Genomic DNA, 16,983 nt, shown 5'->3' with positions numbered 1-16,983 from the left:
GAGAGAGAGAGAGAGAGAGAGAGTATTCACAGTTTTCGAATAATAGTAATGCTTGTTCTTCACATGTTAATAGAACTTTTCAACCATTAATGGTGTTTTTATAGTTGTCGAATCATATTAGTGCTTTTTCTTCTTCTATGTTTTATCATATTTTACATATTTTTGTACATTATTTTATATTTTGCCATCTTTTACATTATTATAGAAAATATGAAATTTAGGGTTTCGATCATATTTTTATGTATAATTAAATCATTTACATATTGCCTTGGATTTTCAAACCATAGAGTAGTCAATTCCGGTTGTCCCGGTCCGTCCTAGCCCAAATTGCTAAGCACATAAATATTTGAATCTGGTCTGAAAATATTTCGGACCTATAATTCAAAACACATTCTATCTATTTACATGTTATATGGTTTATCAGATCTTTTGGGTTTATCGAAAAATAATTTGTCGTTATCACTTATATTGTTTTAATACATGTGAATCCTTATGGAGAAATATCCTAGGATAGTTCTAATTTTTTTTGTCACAAATATAACTTTTCGAATCAAAATGACTAAAATGTTTAATTAAAGGAGAAAACCACCAAAATAACCTTGAACTTTCAAAAAAATGCCAAAAAAACTTTCAAACTCTTATATAAGCAATTTAAATTGTCAACTTTTCAAATTTGGCCATTTTAATCTTACATTTATGTTGACTCTGCCAATTTAAACTCAACCAAAGTCAACCGTTAACTTTCATTAAATAAACATTAAACGTCTGTTAAGTGTTAATCTATGTTGTTGAATTTACACGAAACAGAGTTAGAAGTAAAGCTTCTTGATCCCTAAATCTCTAAATTATCAAACCCATAATCTTCGATCATTTCTCTGTTGGCGACGAAGCTTCACCAGGTAAGGATGGGTAAGACCAAGCGAGTTGGTCGTGTTCGTCTCACTTTTGGATCGGTGATGTGATACGGTTCATCCGTATATAGACCTACAGAATCAATGTTCATGAAACACAGATTCTCATCTCACTTGTAAAAAATCTTAATTGAAGAAGAGATTCTAAAACAACAATGAGAACAAAGCTTTCTTGTAAAATTACAGAGAGACAGAGATGAACTAGCAAACCTTTCTAACTATTCTTGATGTTCCCAAAATGAAGCGTACTACTCTGTTTTTATATGTAACAAGTTGTTACTCTCTCACACATGACGTGTTCCGCGACGTGTCCAGTAGCTTTACCTGTATCAAATACTCCCCTTCCAAAAAAACCTTGACCTCAATGTTAACGTGATTCTCATAGAAACTTTACGCCAACATAGTAGTACGTTCTCAGAGAAATCTCCACCTCATAGTAAGTTTCTGTCCCCTGTTTTGCTGCTTCTTGTGATCAAACCTCTGAACTTAACCTCCAAGACTTTGGAATTTTCTTTTCTTCTGGTTCTTCACACAATCTTGTACATGAGCAGTGGCGAAGCCACCCCTTGGTCAGGGGGGTCACATGACCCACATGGTTTTTGTAAAAATAAAAATTTTGCTTGTACACATGAGCTTCTGTTTACTGTTTGGCGCTTCCTTGGTTCTTAGAATATACAAATCCAGCTTGCTAACCATTTGTTTGTGTTTCTTCCTCTTTTCTACACTAGAAAGATCTCCGTGAAGTGAATGCTCTATCTTCTTAAACTCCTCGAGGATTAAAATTGTTGCAGAACATTCTTTTTTTACTCATGATCACGCTGCAATATTTGTATGTATATGTTACTCACGTTTTGGAAAGACACAAGTAACTTCTACATAATCTGTAACTTTTGATGTACCAGCAACACTGTCTGATTCCCTCTCACTGTATCTCTCCATCTCAATGCATATGAGTCTTTATATGGAGTCTTGGCCATAGCAGTACCAGCTGGATCCTAAGGCTTGTTAATTGTAGTATACATAACCTGCTGCTCTATCTCTAGAACTGACAAAACTTCAGTACTATGCAGAACCAAATGTTAGATAAAATTGTGTGTTTGAACTTATTAGTTTGTCGAAAACATGAGTTTGATGTGTTCTTTTCTTCTTCAATTAAGGCAAATAAAGTCATTGGGAATTTAGGTTTTCTTTTGCGTCTGGAGATATTCTCGATTTGGGGGTTTTTGATGACGATGAGTATTTTTCGAAACGGCATCATATTAAATTAAACGGAGGTTAATAAAAAGTTAACTGTTGACTTTATTTGAGTCTAAATGGCTGAGTCAACATAAATGTAAGATTAAAATGGCCAAATTTGAAAAGTTGATAATTTAAATTGCTTAAATACAAGTTTGAAGTTTTTTTGGCATTTTTTTTAAAGTTCGGGATTATTTTGGTAGTTTTCTCTTAATTAAAGAGATAAATATATAAATTATACCCGTAAAGTTAACTAATTTATACCTTATGGTTAAGAGTTAAGGGTATAGTTTTGAGATTGAAGTTTTAAATTTTATAACAAAAAATATATTAGAAATTAAAATTTTAAAATAAAAATTCAAAAAAGGAATTAAAAAAAGTTTTAAAAAATAGTTCAAATTTGAAAACATATAATTCGAATCTATAAAAAGTATCTTTTTTATAAAAATTATTTGTATATCTATAAAAAGTTTCAACTTTTGTTTTAAAATGTAAAGTACGTTTAAACTTTTCTTCTTTCTCTGTGTTGATAGCCGACGAAACCAATGGAGCTCTTTCCAACTGAAGACAGGATCTCTGCGCAATAGGATCTGAAGACAACTCCTGCAGCGTCTTCCTCATCTTCACCTCTCTTAATCTTCTTTCCTCCGGATCCACACAATCCATATAGATTCGCATTTGCTCAAAGACCTCTGGAGCGACAATGTTAGGAGATGGTTTAAAACCCGGTGGTATAGTTGGCGCCATTAGAGGCATCAATTTCTCCACAAGATCATTGTGATGTCCTCTCCCACCCGAAGAGTGTACCTCTGTTTCCTTCTGCCTAACCACCACACCTTTGCCTTGAGATCGCAATCCTTGCAACAGAGGGCACTTCGGTTTTTCATGAGATAAACGGAAACAATGGAAGCACTTCTTCTTCACTGTTCATATTCCACATCAACATACTCAATTCGACCACCAGGTAGGGTCAAGGACTTCTTATCACGTAGAGGTTGGTTGACATCCAAAACCACTTGGACTCTTACATAATCCAAAAGATGAGGCTTTGAAGGATCAAACTCAATCAACTTAACATGACCAATACCATCAGCAACTGCATCTATGGTCTTCAACCGGAGTTAGTTAACTGGAAGGTTGTAGTGCAATCGAATCCAGATCTTTGCCGTTTGTAAGTAGTTCGGCGGTGGTGTTTCAACCCATCTCTCCATGGCCATACCCCAATCATCAAAAGTCCAAAACCCCTGTCTCAGCACCATCTCGATATCGATTTCAAGTTCAAAGATGAATTGGAACCTTTCCTTTGATAACGCAATGCCTCTAACTCGTTCATACACCTTCCAAATCTTTGGCATTGTCCTTAGCATTCTACCCATGTTCTGGCAAGATGGATTTAGAAGACGCCCCAAGATGCTCCTTTCTCCTTGTTCAATCGCACAATAGTCATCATCCTCCGGAATGATGATTGATTTGTCTTCTCCAAGCGACATCCCTTGTAACACTTCAGCCAAACTCGCGTCCATTAGCAATAAGAAGAGAGGTTTTGCTCGACAATTTCCGGAAGAAAGAGATTTGTGTGCTGGTGTCAATAACAGCGGCCCACAGAACCCTAGATAAATACATAGCTCCTTCAAATATTTTTTGGAAAAAGGATATTTTCCAAAGATTTGCGAAGATCTCTAAGAGAATTTTGGAAATTTTCCAAGCTTATCCAAATTGCAGCAGAGAAGATCTCTCTCTGACCAGAAGCTCTGCAATGATTAGCACAAAGACTCTTTCCACAGGAGAAGATAGGGTTCACCCTCCAATCCTCTTCGATTCGCCGTTGAACCAAGAAGATAGAGATCAATCTCTCGACTTCATCAAATCGCCTCCGAATCGCAAATGGCCACCAAATCGCAAATCGCCTTAGAGCCATATATGATTCTTATTATCAAACTTTTGTTATTTACATTTCTATGCCACTGAAATTACTAATAATCTTTCCTTTTAATAATGTTGTCTTTTTGGATTAATTAATGCATACTCCTAACTATAATTTCACCAAAAACAAAAATGGAAACAATAACTTCAAGTCTTCAATGTAATCTGTTGTTTTGATTAAATTGCAGTGTAAAAAGTCTCAGGAAAATGGATATAATAACCACTTTAAGCTTACCTTTCTTCTTCACCTACACTGTAATAAATCCGATGACTTCAAAGTAATCTGTTTTTAATAACTGTAACCTGCATTTTTATTCTTCATCTCTAGTTTGATGGACCTATTTACATAGCGATAGATGATAACTTTAGTTTTTTTTTAAAGATAAAAATCATTAATTCAAATCTTCTTTCATATCATACTCTTATGAATAATTATTCCTGCAAAACTCCAATGTTCAGTCACGTTATCAGAAAGCAAAGCATCATATGGATACATTAATGTAACCTATAACAGTAGCAAGATACATATATATTTTATGTAAATGTATAAAATTTAAATCATCTATACGACTATACCAAACGATGATCTAATCTTTCTAAACCAACCAAATCAATAAAATTCATAAGCTTAACAAATATCTTTGCTGAGTGTATCCAAACCTATAATCAATATCAAATCCTTAACATACCTATAAACATAGAAACTGTAGCCTAGAATTTCGCTAACTTCTATATTTATGTAATTTACAATTTAAAATTAGCCTTTAGTTTTCAAACTTATTTACGTTTCCATATCACTGATTAATTATTAAACTGCCTATTTAAATGTTTATCTTTTCTGTTTTATTAATGCATTCCTAAATTGAAGTACAATAAATTAAGTGTCATTTATTTTAGAAATACTTTTTATAATCTAGCTAAACATTAAATTACATTTAATCAATGCCAAAAATGTTAAAGATATCCATCATGTAATAACTTATGAGAAATATATGAATTGTGTTATTGATATGGAAAGAGTTACATAGCTTTATATAGTAGAAGTACTAGATTTTGACCCGCCCTTCAAAAGGGCGGGTATGTTTTCTTTGACAAAGGGCGAGTATATTTTTTGTTGGAGAATTATTTTACGTAATAAAAATTATGATTTTTGATAAATTCTATATTTTAACTTTTTATGAAATTTATCTTAAATTTACTTATATGACTTATTTTGATATTTTCAATATGACTAAATTTTAAAAGACTCTAAATAATTCTAACCCGTAATATGATTTTATTTATTTAAACCGAAGTTAAATTTAATTTACACTGATTTTTTTAATTTAAATAAAATATTTTATATTTTCAACACTCTTGTATTAAAAAATTCATTTGTGCATTTCAAAATATTTTCTATAATTTTATTAAATTTAGTTCACGTGATTTAGTTTTTATTTTAAATGAAACCATTTTTAAGGAGTCGAGATAATTCAAATCCGTATTATGATTTTGTTGATTTAATCATTTGTTATTTCAACTTGATTTTATTTTGAGGTTTTATTTAATAAATGCTTTCAAATAATTAATAATGTGAAAGATTTTTTGAAAAGATATGGTGCAAATATTTAGGAAACAAAATTTTTAAAAACGCTAAGAACAGAATTATATTAAATACTCTTTAATGTAATTGCAAAATAATAATTTTTGATTGGTTGCAAATAATGCTGAAAAAAGGTACATACAATTTTTGTAAAGGGCAGGTATGTTTCCTTTGACAAATTTATTTTTGTAACAAATGTGTTTCAACATAAAATGTATATCAAGTGTCTTAATGATTTTTTTAGGAATTGTTTTTTAGGTTTATGTTCGTTTTCATCTATACAAAATGTTAGTATTGTGAAATAATAATTTTTTTATTGGAAACTAAGAAATTAAACTTAAAATTATTTTCAGTAAAATTAATTTGTACATTTACTTGCAAATTATATAAAAGTCTAAATGAATTGTAATATTATTTAGATTAATAATGGCTATTGATATGATCCACTATATTCATAATCAGGTTCTTAAATGGATACTCGAAAATATAATATATTCAAAATGTCTAATATCCATTGTGAGAACTTCTGCAAGTCTAGATTTTGATCTGCGTTTAAAAATGGCGGGTATATTTTTTGTTAGAAAATTTATTTTCCGTAATAAATTATGATTTTTGATATATTATATATTTTAACTTTTTATGAACTTAATCTTAAATTTACTTATATGAATTATTATTTTATTTTAAATATGATTAAAATTTTTAAGACTCTAAATAATTCTAACCCGTAATATGATTTTATTCATTTAACACAAAGCTAAACTTATTTTACACTGATTTTTTTCTAATTTAAATAAAATATTTTATATCTTCAACATTCTCTGTATTGAAAAATTCATTTGTGCGTTTCAAAAAAAATTCTATAATTTTATTAAATTCAGTTTATGTGATTTAGTTTTATTTTAAATGGAACTCTTTTTTAAAGAGGTGAGATAATTTATACCGTATTATGATTTTGTTGATTTAATCATTTGTTATTTCAATTTTTTTTGAGGTTTCATTTAATAAATATTTTTAAATAATTAATAATGTGAAAGATTTATTGGAAAGATATGGTGTAAATATTTAGGAAAATCGGGAGATCTTATTTCTGTTTCTATATTATGTTGGTAACAATTAGAGAGAATATTCAATTACAGAGAATATTCAATGATCTGTTTTGAGTAAATATCCCGATAATATATGAGTTGAAAAAACGATTTTGGTTATTGATATTTTTTGGTTCATGTGTATTTAAAAATTACAGGATTTTGGTTATTGAATATTGAAGGCCATTGATTTAAAAATTTAAAGTCCATTTCGTTTTATTGATAGAGAACAAAAAGTTGGGCTGTCAATTTATATGAAGACTTTGTTGGGCTTTTAATTAAAGGATTTGATTTAAAAATGCAAATGAAATGGGATGTTTTGTAATTACTTAAAAAAGTCAGGAGCAGGTTCATAAACTGTCTTCTGTTTTAATAGTATAGATAAATGGTAAAACTATAGTATTTTGATGGAGTGGCATTGAGTTGTAATTTCTGTGCAAAAGTAAGGGGTAAGTACTAAATGTACTCCAGTCTTAATAGATTAGATATGAGTCAAACAATAAATATGAAGATCATATAATCATTAAGAAGAATATATGATTGAGTGATTATAGTGATTGAGTGCATCATATGAGTTATGATTGATACTCTTTCCCTGATACGCCCCTTCAAGCTCAAGGGGGTAATGAAGCCAAGATAGCGGAAGCAGCGGCTTGAGATTGACATCTTTAAGAAAATATGATAGGAGATAAGAAGAAGCCTTGCGCTTGAACCATACGGTGAGACGGACTTGTAGCTTGGATTGATTTAGACACGGACGACTATACTAGTCGTGTGGAAGCATATAGCTTGATGGAGTCATAAATGACTTGACCACATATCAACTCCGTAGTTGCGGAAAAAGTAGATGTGTGCACACCTAGACTAGAGATGCAGAAGAAATGGAACGTTGGCTTTATAAATCACTACAAGAGCACTTTGGCTTGATAAAAAGAAAAAAAAAACAAATGAGAACCAAGAGATTAAGAAAACTTGAAATAAAAGAAGAAGAAAACCAAAAATGTGAAATTCTAAATAAAAGCTACGGAAACATGTTTATCTTGAGTTTGATCGGTGGATCAAAACTCACAAAATAACCTGCTCTGATACCATAATAACTTATGAGAAATATATGAATTGTGTTATTGATATGGAAAGAGTTACATAGCTTTATATAGTAGAACTATATGAATCAAACAATAAATATGAAGATCATATAATCATTAAGAAGAATATATGATGGAGTCATTATAGTGATTGAGTGCATCATATGAGTTATGATTGATATTCTTTCCCTGATATTATGATGGATTGGTTATTTTTAATTTTGGTATTATTAACTACTTCAAAAAATACAAGAAAATGTTATAAAATACATAATATAAAATACAAAATATAAATGATATATTGAATTTTATATAAATAAAATATAACTATAAATTTTTGAGTTATTGTTTTTTTTTCTCTGTTAAACATCATGATTTTGGGAGAAAAAATGTTTTTAAAAAATCAAATGAAAAAACAAAAAATGTCTAAAAAGTTTATAGTGCACTGACAAAATATCTAGTGTGACTAAAGAGTTGTAAACAAGATGAACCACAAAAAAATATTAAATTTATAAAAAATTATTTCTAAATGTTCATAAATTTATTTATAATTTTATAAATGTATATTTTTAAGGATTTGTAAATCATATAAAATTATCATACTTTTTATTATATATTGAAAAAGAAGTTAATTAAGAGATTTAAAAACATGGGATTTTTTAATTATTAAAATATGAAGTTAAAAGTTAAATTTTAATAATTCTTATTATTATTCAATAATTATAAATATTGGAAATAGAATGCATATTTCTTTGTATAATATTACTCTCCAGGAAATCGGAGACAAAAACCTAGTTTTGATTTTAATTAACCTAAAATAAGCCAAATTTGAAATTAATGTAAACTGAATCAAAATTGAACATTAAGTTAAGTTTGGTTTACATAAACCTAGATTTCCAACAATATATCTGCCACAACATAAACTAAAAAGTCGGCCATCACACAAGAAATTCTACCAATAGTTTTAAGCCGGATATATAAGTCTACCGTAAGAAAATAAGTTTAACATAAGAAAATAAGTAGGTACATAAGAAAATAAGTTAACCACAAAAATCCATCATTTCTAACAAATTTGGTAACTCATTCGGCATACATATTCTTAAAATTTTGTTTTCTATTCAAGTCAGACAATTAACTTTGTCGTAGAAACAAATCTAACGTTTCTAAAAAATTCTGACATTACAGTATATTCTTTTTCTATACATATTTTATAAACATATTTATTCAGTAGAGTTTTTTTTGTTGAAAATAGACATGCCGTCGATCAAATGTTAAGGATATTTTGGTAATATTTTTTTTATTATAACTATGGATAAGGATAATTTTGACCAGAAAAATATTCTAATAATATTCAAAAATATGAGTCATTCTAGTAATAACACAATTAATTTATGTCTTTTTAGTAAACTTCCCTAAAAATCAATAAAAAGTAAGGGAAATTTGATACAAAGCTAAGGTGGCGGCACAATTTCAGGGGAAAACATTCCACTTCTTCGCATTAACTGGAGTCCAGTTAAGGATATAACTATTGGTCATTGACAACCAGATTTCTGGGATTCAATGTCAAATCGGGTTGGATATCTTGTACACGCCGAGATGGAAACCAAACTTTCTTTGGAAGATAAGCTACAAATTCTTTATTCTGAAAGACTCGTTCTTGCAAATTCATTTAGATAGGTTCGGGATTTCACAATGAACTGGAGTGAACTTATTGTTGCAAATGAATGACATCCGTTTGGCAAAGTTCGTCGAATTGACATAACTCGGTTCACTTGAGTTGAAATAAGCCCAGTCAAGTTGAAATAAGCCGAGTTGAAGTTGGCATATGTTTGGACTGATCTAAAGGAGTAAAAAAGAAACTTAATTGAGTATATAAAGAAGAGGCTGAAATTGAAAATGTATTAAACTTTAGCTTTTAGGTAAGATTAAGGTTTTCTCTAGTTATATTGTCCTTGTCAAAAACACCATATTTTCACAAGTTTTTAGGTAAAACTCTTTGTGATCGTCTCTTTGATCATCTCAAACAACATACCATCGAAAATTCTACCCTGCCGAATTCAGATAAAACAATATACTCCCTCCGTTTCATATTAAGTGTCGTTGTAGAAATTTTTTTTCGTTGCAAAATAAGTGTCGTTTTCGAATTTCAATGCAGAATTTATTAATTTTATTCTGTATTTTATTTTTCTATTGGTCGAGATACATAAGTAATGATGTTTTTGTATAGAAAATATGCAAAATTTAATGATTTCTTAATCCGTGTGCACAACTCTAAAATGTCACTTATTCAGAAACAGAGGGAGTATGACTTTAATTCAGACAATACAATTTAGTTTTGTAACTAATTATTCAAGAGAATTTAAATGCTAACTAAATCTGTCAAAAATACCATTCATGAAAATCTTAGAAATATAATTAAATCTTTTACATTTTATGAAAATACCAGATGAATAAAAAGTTAAGTCTAATGAATACTCCTTGTTTAATAAAATAGATGTTTTGTCTTATAAGCACTAGTGGCACTTGTTGTAGAAAGTATTCTCAAGTAGTTTTACATAATATTCAAAACAACATTGTGTATATTTGAATACAAAGGGTAGCCTCTTCAAATACAACAAGACATTTTCTTACAACCGGTTTAGCTTTCTATTTTCTTTTGTAACGTCTATATTATGAAACTGAATTAAATAGTCAGCATGTAAACGAAGAAACGAAGAAAAAGCAATTATTAACACAAGCACCATTTTACAGGTCGATTCAGTTTGGAAAATGTTTAGAATTATAAAAACTACTTTTTTGTTTCAAAAATATACTTCCATTTCATATTATAATATATTATGCATACAAAAAATTAATAAATTTATTTCTATTCAAAAAGCATCAATAAAATATATATTAAAAATTGATTCAGCCAATCATAAATAATTATAAAATGTAATTGATTGAATATTTTTTAAAAAAATCTAAAGCTAACTTATATTTTGAAACACAAAAATCTTTGAAAACATCATATAAAAACAAAATAAGTATATTTTAAAAAAATTCACACATATTAATAAAGTATTAAATTTAATTATATTATTTCATGCAATTTTTAGTAATTTTAAATTATAAAATTCAACATACACAATGATTTTTATTGTTAAAATATGATTTATCATTGTTAAATAATAAAAGGTGTATAAAATGAAAAAAAAAAAGTTGAGACAATTTTGTTTTCATAACATCTATTCCCTTTCCCTCCATTCCAGTTTATAAGTAGTTTTGCTTTAAATACAATTTTAAATTAACATTTAAAATAAAGAAAGAAAATAACCAACGATGAATTATATTTTAGATTTTGGTTTAATTTTTTTGTTAATCTGTATTTAACTGATTAACTTTTTACATTGAACTTTGAATACAATTATATAAAATAACATATATTGAAACCAGGAGAAAGTTTCTGAAGCCGAAGCAATAAAAATGATCAGCTCAAAGCACGCTCGATGCTTTCTTTTTTTTTTCTTGTAACGCTCTCTCAGACGAAACTGTTATTTAATCATTCAACAAGAGTCTTTGGTCAAAAGAAAAAGAATGATTGCTTTCAAATTTCATCACTTTAATTTCACAGATTACAAGGGACTAGCTTTTGTCAATAGCGTTCCTATTTTTCCAAACTAGATCCTCAAGTTTCGAAGCTCCTCTTGAATGTTTCCCAACGTTATAGACATTTTTTCAGCTTGAACCTCCTTCTGAAATGCTTTTAAGAGAAGGCTGCCATGATCTTGAGATTCTTAGTGGTCTTTCTTTCTCTTGCTTCTTCATCTGCAGTGACAGACAGCTTTTATCTAAGTTCAAACCAATTCTCACCAAGAAGTAATTCACCAAACTATAACTAAAATTATTAAAATCTTAAGTCATAGATTACCTGATCTTCATTGTGAAGCTTATTAGAGCTAAATGCTTTCACTATCTCTACCTTATCTTCCGACATCTTACCTTCTTTCTTCGACTTGGAACATTTCTTTGCCATTAGGCCTTTCATAACCTCTGAAATTCAGCCAACAAGTTTCCAAATTGTAGATTAGACCCCATCCAAAAATAAACATACTACATATGTTGGACAGGCTACCAATGCATTCTCACAAAACTCCTCAATCAGAAATCATATACATTATATTTTTTATTTTATTTTTGAGTTTAGACTTGAGCAAGTTCTACTCCAATTATGAGATCGAGTTGAAAATGAAATCGAATACAACTATATATAGTCCGGAGTGTACCTCTGGTGGTTATGAGTCTGTAGACGTGGCCAAGAACAAGCGTCTCTGTGGGACGGAGGAGTTTAATCCTGGTGAGTCGAAGAGGTCCTCCATGACCGGAAGAGGCAGAGAGAGCGGTGGTGGAGATGAGAAGAGAAACACAATGGCCAGGATTCATCTTCATCACATAACTAGCAGAAACTGGACAACTTAGCATTTCTTCTTTACCATTTGGGTGTTGTATCACGATTCTGGCAGTGTCCACCGCTTGACAGTTACCCATCTTCTTTAAACTATTGAGAAGGAAAAAAGCTTTTAACTTAGAGTAAGAGGTAACAGAGTTTGAGACTATGAAAATGAAAAGATAACTTGAAGCACAGACACGAGAAGATTGTGAAAAGGAACAGTCTTTATAAAAGGTAGAATCTATCACGAGAGAGAATGAGTGCGGTCTTTGGCGGTGGAGTCCAAATAATTACTGTCACCGCAGGCCAAATGAGTATTCCGGTTTACGACGACCATCACTCCCAACATAAATAAATGACTGTTTCCTCTGTTTCGCATTTCTTTTTTGGGAACTGTTTCACTTTAAGTATTTACTAGATTTAAAAAAAAAAAGTATTTACTAGATTTTGATCCGCGCTTGAAAGCGCGGATTTTTCTTTGGATTGTAAACAAAATTTTTGAATAAGAAATTGTTGTACATTTTTATGTTACAAAGACATATTATGTCGAAGAAGATAATTTATTTAAAATTATATATTTTATGAATTAGTTTATTTAATATTTTTCTGTATACTTTTATGTAGCTTTCTTTAAACATGAACATGTTATCAAACCCGTAAAACCAAACTAGTCGATTTGGAAATATAGGTGCGGTTTGGATCTCTTTCCTAGTCAAAATCCTACTTGAGACATGATCGGGTACCTAGGTACCTGAAATATTTTGTGCATATTACATATATTTGGGTATTTTAGATATGTTATTGGTATTACAAATACTTTTTAAGTTTTGGGTTAAGGTTTTCGATTTTAGTTTCGGGTTTCGAGTAATTCTTTTTTTTTTCAAAACTGTTTTGGGTATTCGAAAAAATTGGATATTTTTCAAATTTTCGGATCAGATTTCAAGGAAAAATTTGGATCTTTTGGTATTTTAATATTTTTAGATTCCTATATTTTTTGTGTTTTGGTATTTTGGGGTTTTAAGGTACTTCAAGTCTTTTTGGATCCTAAATATCAAAACCAATCCGGACCCATTACATACTCAAAAATTACAGGAATTTAATAGGTATTTGATTTATGGATTGATCTGGATCCGAAAGGAGCAATCTGAACTGAACCAAAGAAATTCAAATACCTACTTATGTCTAAATTTTTAGGATCCGAAATGAACCAATCCGTACTCGATCCGAAGACCATATGGCCAGACCTATTTTCTATTATTATATGTTGTGTACATTTTATAAAAAAATACATTTGTTGAACTGATGATAGTTAAGATTTATTTGACATTTCTTGGCTAATTTAAAAGTATAAATTTGTAAGTTTTTAACTATTTTTAAACTTAGCTTGAATAACAAATTTGATTATAAATATTTTTTATAAAAATAAACTAAAGTAAAATTTATTATTTTGTTTTAACAGATGTTTTTATAAAATTTATTTTAATAAATATTTGGAACTATATAATATAAGATGACATAGTATAACATGACCAGATGATATATGATAACTTTTAAATGAGTTTCAAAATCTGTTAAAGTTAATAAAGTTAATCTGATAAATAGAATATCTACATTCTTGTTATGGTGTATTGTGTTGGTTTATATTAATTTTATACCAACAATATTTGATACAAACATTTTATAGAAACATTAGTAATATAAAGAATGGTTTATACTTCCGGATTATATGTCGAAGGTTTATACTTCCAGGTATATGTCGAAAGTTACATGAAAAAAAAAGAATGGTTTATACCAAATATACATATTTAAAAGGTTATATGTCGAAGGTTTTGATTATAGCTGACAAAAAAAACATCTAATGTCAATAAATGCTAATAGGTTTTATTTAATTGTGGGAAGATTTTATTTGGTTGCTATAAAGAGGGATATATAGTTACAATATCTAATTATATTATATATAATAGGTTAGATAAAAAAAAATGAAAGGGTGCATATTTTATTGGTTGAATAGTATAGGGTTTTTTAGAATGTTTCTCTTTTAATAGTATAGATTTAAGAATCTTTTTGCGTTAAAAGAAATTAAGAAATTTTTATTTTATTTTCAATGATATATATATTTTATTGGTTGAATTAACTACATTTAATGCTACTTTTATACAAAAAAAAATAGATTAACTTAATCAAGTTTATTAAATATTAATTAAATGAAATATTCAACAAACAAGATACAAAGATCTTACATAATAATTGTTTTTCTTACATAATAATTGTTTTGAAGCAGAAAAGTATAGTTTAATATGTATTACAATCATTAGTACATTATATGTTTGTAAATATTATTCTACTTAATCTTTCTTGTATCATTTTCAAATTAATATGTATTTTCATATTTTAAAATATATAGTACGCTATTTATTTTATTATACATTATTTTATATATCAGACAAAATAAAATACATCATTATTTATAAGAAGGCATTTATATATATTTAATTTTAAGTTTATATTATAGCAATGTTTTTATTAAAAGGAATAATATTTATCTGGTTTTTTTTTCTTTTGTGCAAATTAATATTTATCTGATATTGTGTATTTTAGAGGAATTTAACATATCCTTTTCAAAAAAAAATCACGACTTCACGCAATGTCATTGCAAACATTTTAATCATTGTTGACGAAAAAGAAGGGAAAGATGGCACAGCAAGCAGATGTAGGACCCACCCTTCTCCTCAATTGGAACAGCTGGGGACACATCACCAGTGATTGCCTAAGGTATCTTTAAAATATATTTTTTTGTTCATCGGATTTAAATGAATTCTACACATTATTACATTAACACGTTAAGTTTATATAACTATAACTAAAACATTAATTTTTAAAATAATAATTTTAAATGAATAATAATCCTATTTTATTTCATCAATTTCATTTTTTCAGATTTTAATGAGATAATCTAGAAAACAATTAATGATAATACTTTTTAAAGTTTTATTTAATATATCAGATATAAGTTTGTCATTTTTGAATATTTTTTTTTTGTCAGCAACAATACAGATTCATATTGACTCTGTTAACTAGACTGGGGGATCCGAATCTATGTGGACTACGTAAGACGATTGTTTTCTTGCACTGCGTGCTAGACAGTCCGCCTTTGTATTCTTTGTCCTGGGTATATGGACCACCTCCGACGAATTGAAACTTCTTCTCAAGCTTCGTATATCTTCCAAATAACTTGCAAAGGCTGGCCATTCATATGGTTCCGAAACCATCTTCATCAACTGCGAACAATCCGTTGCAAAAGTAACATTATACTGCTTCTATTTCCTCATACATTCTATTGCCCAAATTAAAACTTCAATCTCTGAGTGCAAAGGAAAAAGACTGGCTCTTTTGTTTTGAAATTTATTTATTTTGTACACTAATCTAAATAATAGGCCTACTAAATAAGACTATATATTGGTACTAGAAATAATTCTTAGTTTAATGGGAGAACAAACTTATATTTGAAGATAAAACTTAATCACTAAATAAGATGAGATAATCTAAAACTAAAAACTTAGTTTATAGAAAATAGAATCTTCCTATGACTAATAAAATAGTTAATTGATTATTTAAATCAATTATTAATATTTTTAGTCTACTAAATTTAAAAATTTAAGATAGTTTGAGTTGGTAAATTTTAATGTTACTACAGTATGTCTCAAATTTTGATTTCAATCATTAATTCATAACATTATAAAATAGATGATTTGGAATCAATTAAAATACAAAATATTTTAAAATTGAATAACATTATATTTTAAACTGAATTTAAATCATTTATAAAATAAAAACAAAATTTAAATAAAATTTAAAGTATTCTATCTAATAATAGTGAGCTTTAAAATAAATTTAGAACTACCATTCGAATAATGGTAATTGTGTTTAGGTTAAACTCTACTAAAATACATGATTGAATAATATCCACACATAAATAGAGACAATTAAATGAATAAACTCACCAAAATAAGAAATTATATATATACTTTCATGCGTGAAAAAAGTAAATGAGATATACAAAATAGTAGGGGTGGACAAAATGTCCGAACCAAACCGAGTCAAATCGAACCAACCAAACCGAAACTGATCCAAAACATACCAAAGTTTATTATTAAATGTTCGGTTTAAGATTTTCTCAACTCGAATGAACCAAACCGAAACCAATCTGAATCGAGCCGAATTAACTGAACCGGTAAACCAATCTTCTTTTGTTATTATCTGAATTAAATATATTAGTAATAAACAATATACTAGATGTTTTTAATTCTCTATTTACTTTAACTTAGTTAACTTTGATTTGATTTTGTTCTTATATATTTTTGTGTTTTCTAAAAGTTTTCGTTGAAGTTCTATATTGGATTTAGTTTACATTATTTATCTTTTCACAGTCACCAACATAATGATTTCGTGACCATGCATTTTAAAACATAAATTTTCTTAAAAGAACTAAACTAGGGATAGCCAGTTGAACTGAATTAAAACACAAATCAAATCGAATACAAACCGAACCGAATACAAACAAAACCGTAATTAACTCAAACCAAATAATTATGGTTTACTTCAGTTGAAAAAAATTCTTCAACCAAATTAGCCAAACCGAACCCACTACAAGAAAACACTACTGTAACGACGAAGAATTACGAGTACGTTACGACGAGAAAATGTTTTGTCGTAAACCGGATGTAAAGTT

General features: G+C 28.6%; 2 protein-coding genes across 2 annotated transcripts; both read right to left on the bottom strand.

Moving 5' to 3' along the window:
* Positions 1-3,067: 3,067 nt before the first annotated feature.
* LOC108835596 (uncharacterized) lies at positions 3,068-3,670 on the bottom strand. Its single transcript, XM_057006235.1, has 2 exons — positions 3,314-3,670; positions 3,068-3,256 (listed from the first exon to the last, which is right to left on the bottom strand). Exons 1-2 carry the CDS (start codon positions 3,668-3,670, stop codon positions 3,068-3,070), a joined length of 546 nt encoding a protein of 181 aa, XP_056862215.1.
* A 7,723-nt stretch (positions 3,671-11,393) lies between these two features.
* Positions 11,394-12,555, bottom strand: LOC108831271 (uncharacterized). Its single transcript, XM_018604828.2, has 3 exons — positions 12,091-12,555; positions 11,736-11,857; positions 11,394-11,632 (listed from the first exon to the last, which is right to left on the bottom strand). The coding sequence occupies exons 1-3, from the start codon at positions 12,350-12,352 to the stop codon at positions 11,543-11,545; spliced, it is 474 nt and encodes a 157-aa protein (XP_018460330.2). The 5' UTR covers positions 12,353-12,555; the 3' UTR covers positions 11,394-11,542.
* Positions 12,556-16,983: the final 4,428 nt, after the last annotated feature.

The sequence above is a fragment of the Raphanus sativus genome, chromosome 3, assembly GCF_000801105.2.
Source record: "Raphanus sativus cultivar WK10039 chromosome 3, ASM80110v3, whole genome shotgun sequence".
Taxonomy (NCBI): domain Eukaryota; kingdom Viridiplantae; phylum Streptophyta; class Magnoliopsida; order Brassicales; family Brassicaceae; genus Raphanus; species Raphanus sativus.
This window is presented reverse-complemented; position numbering and strand designations above follow the sequence as displayed.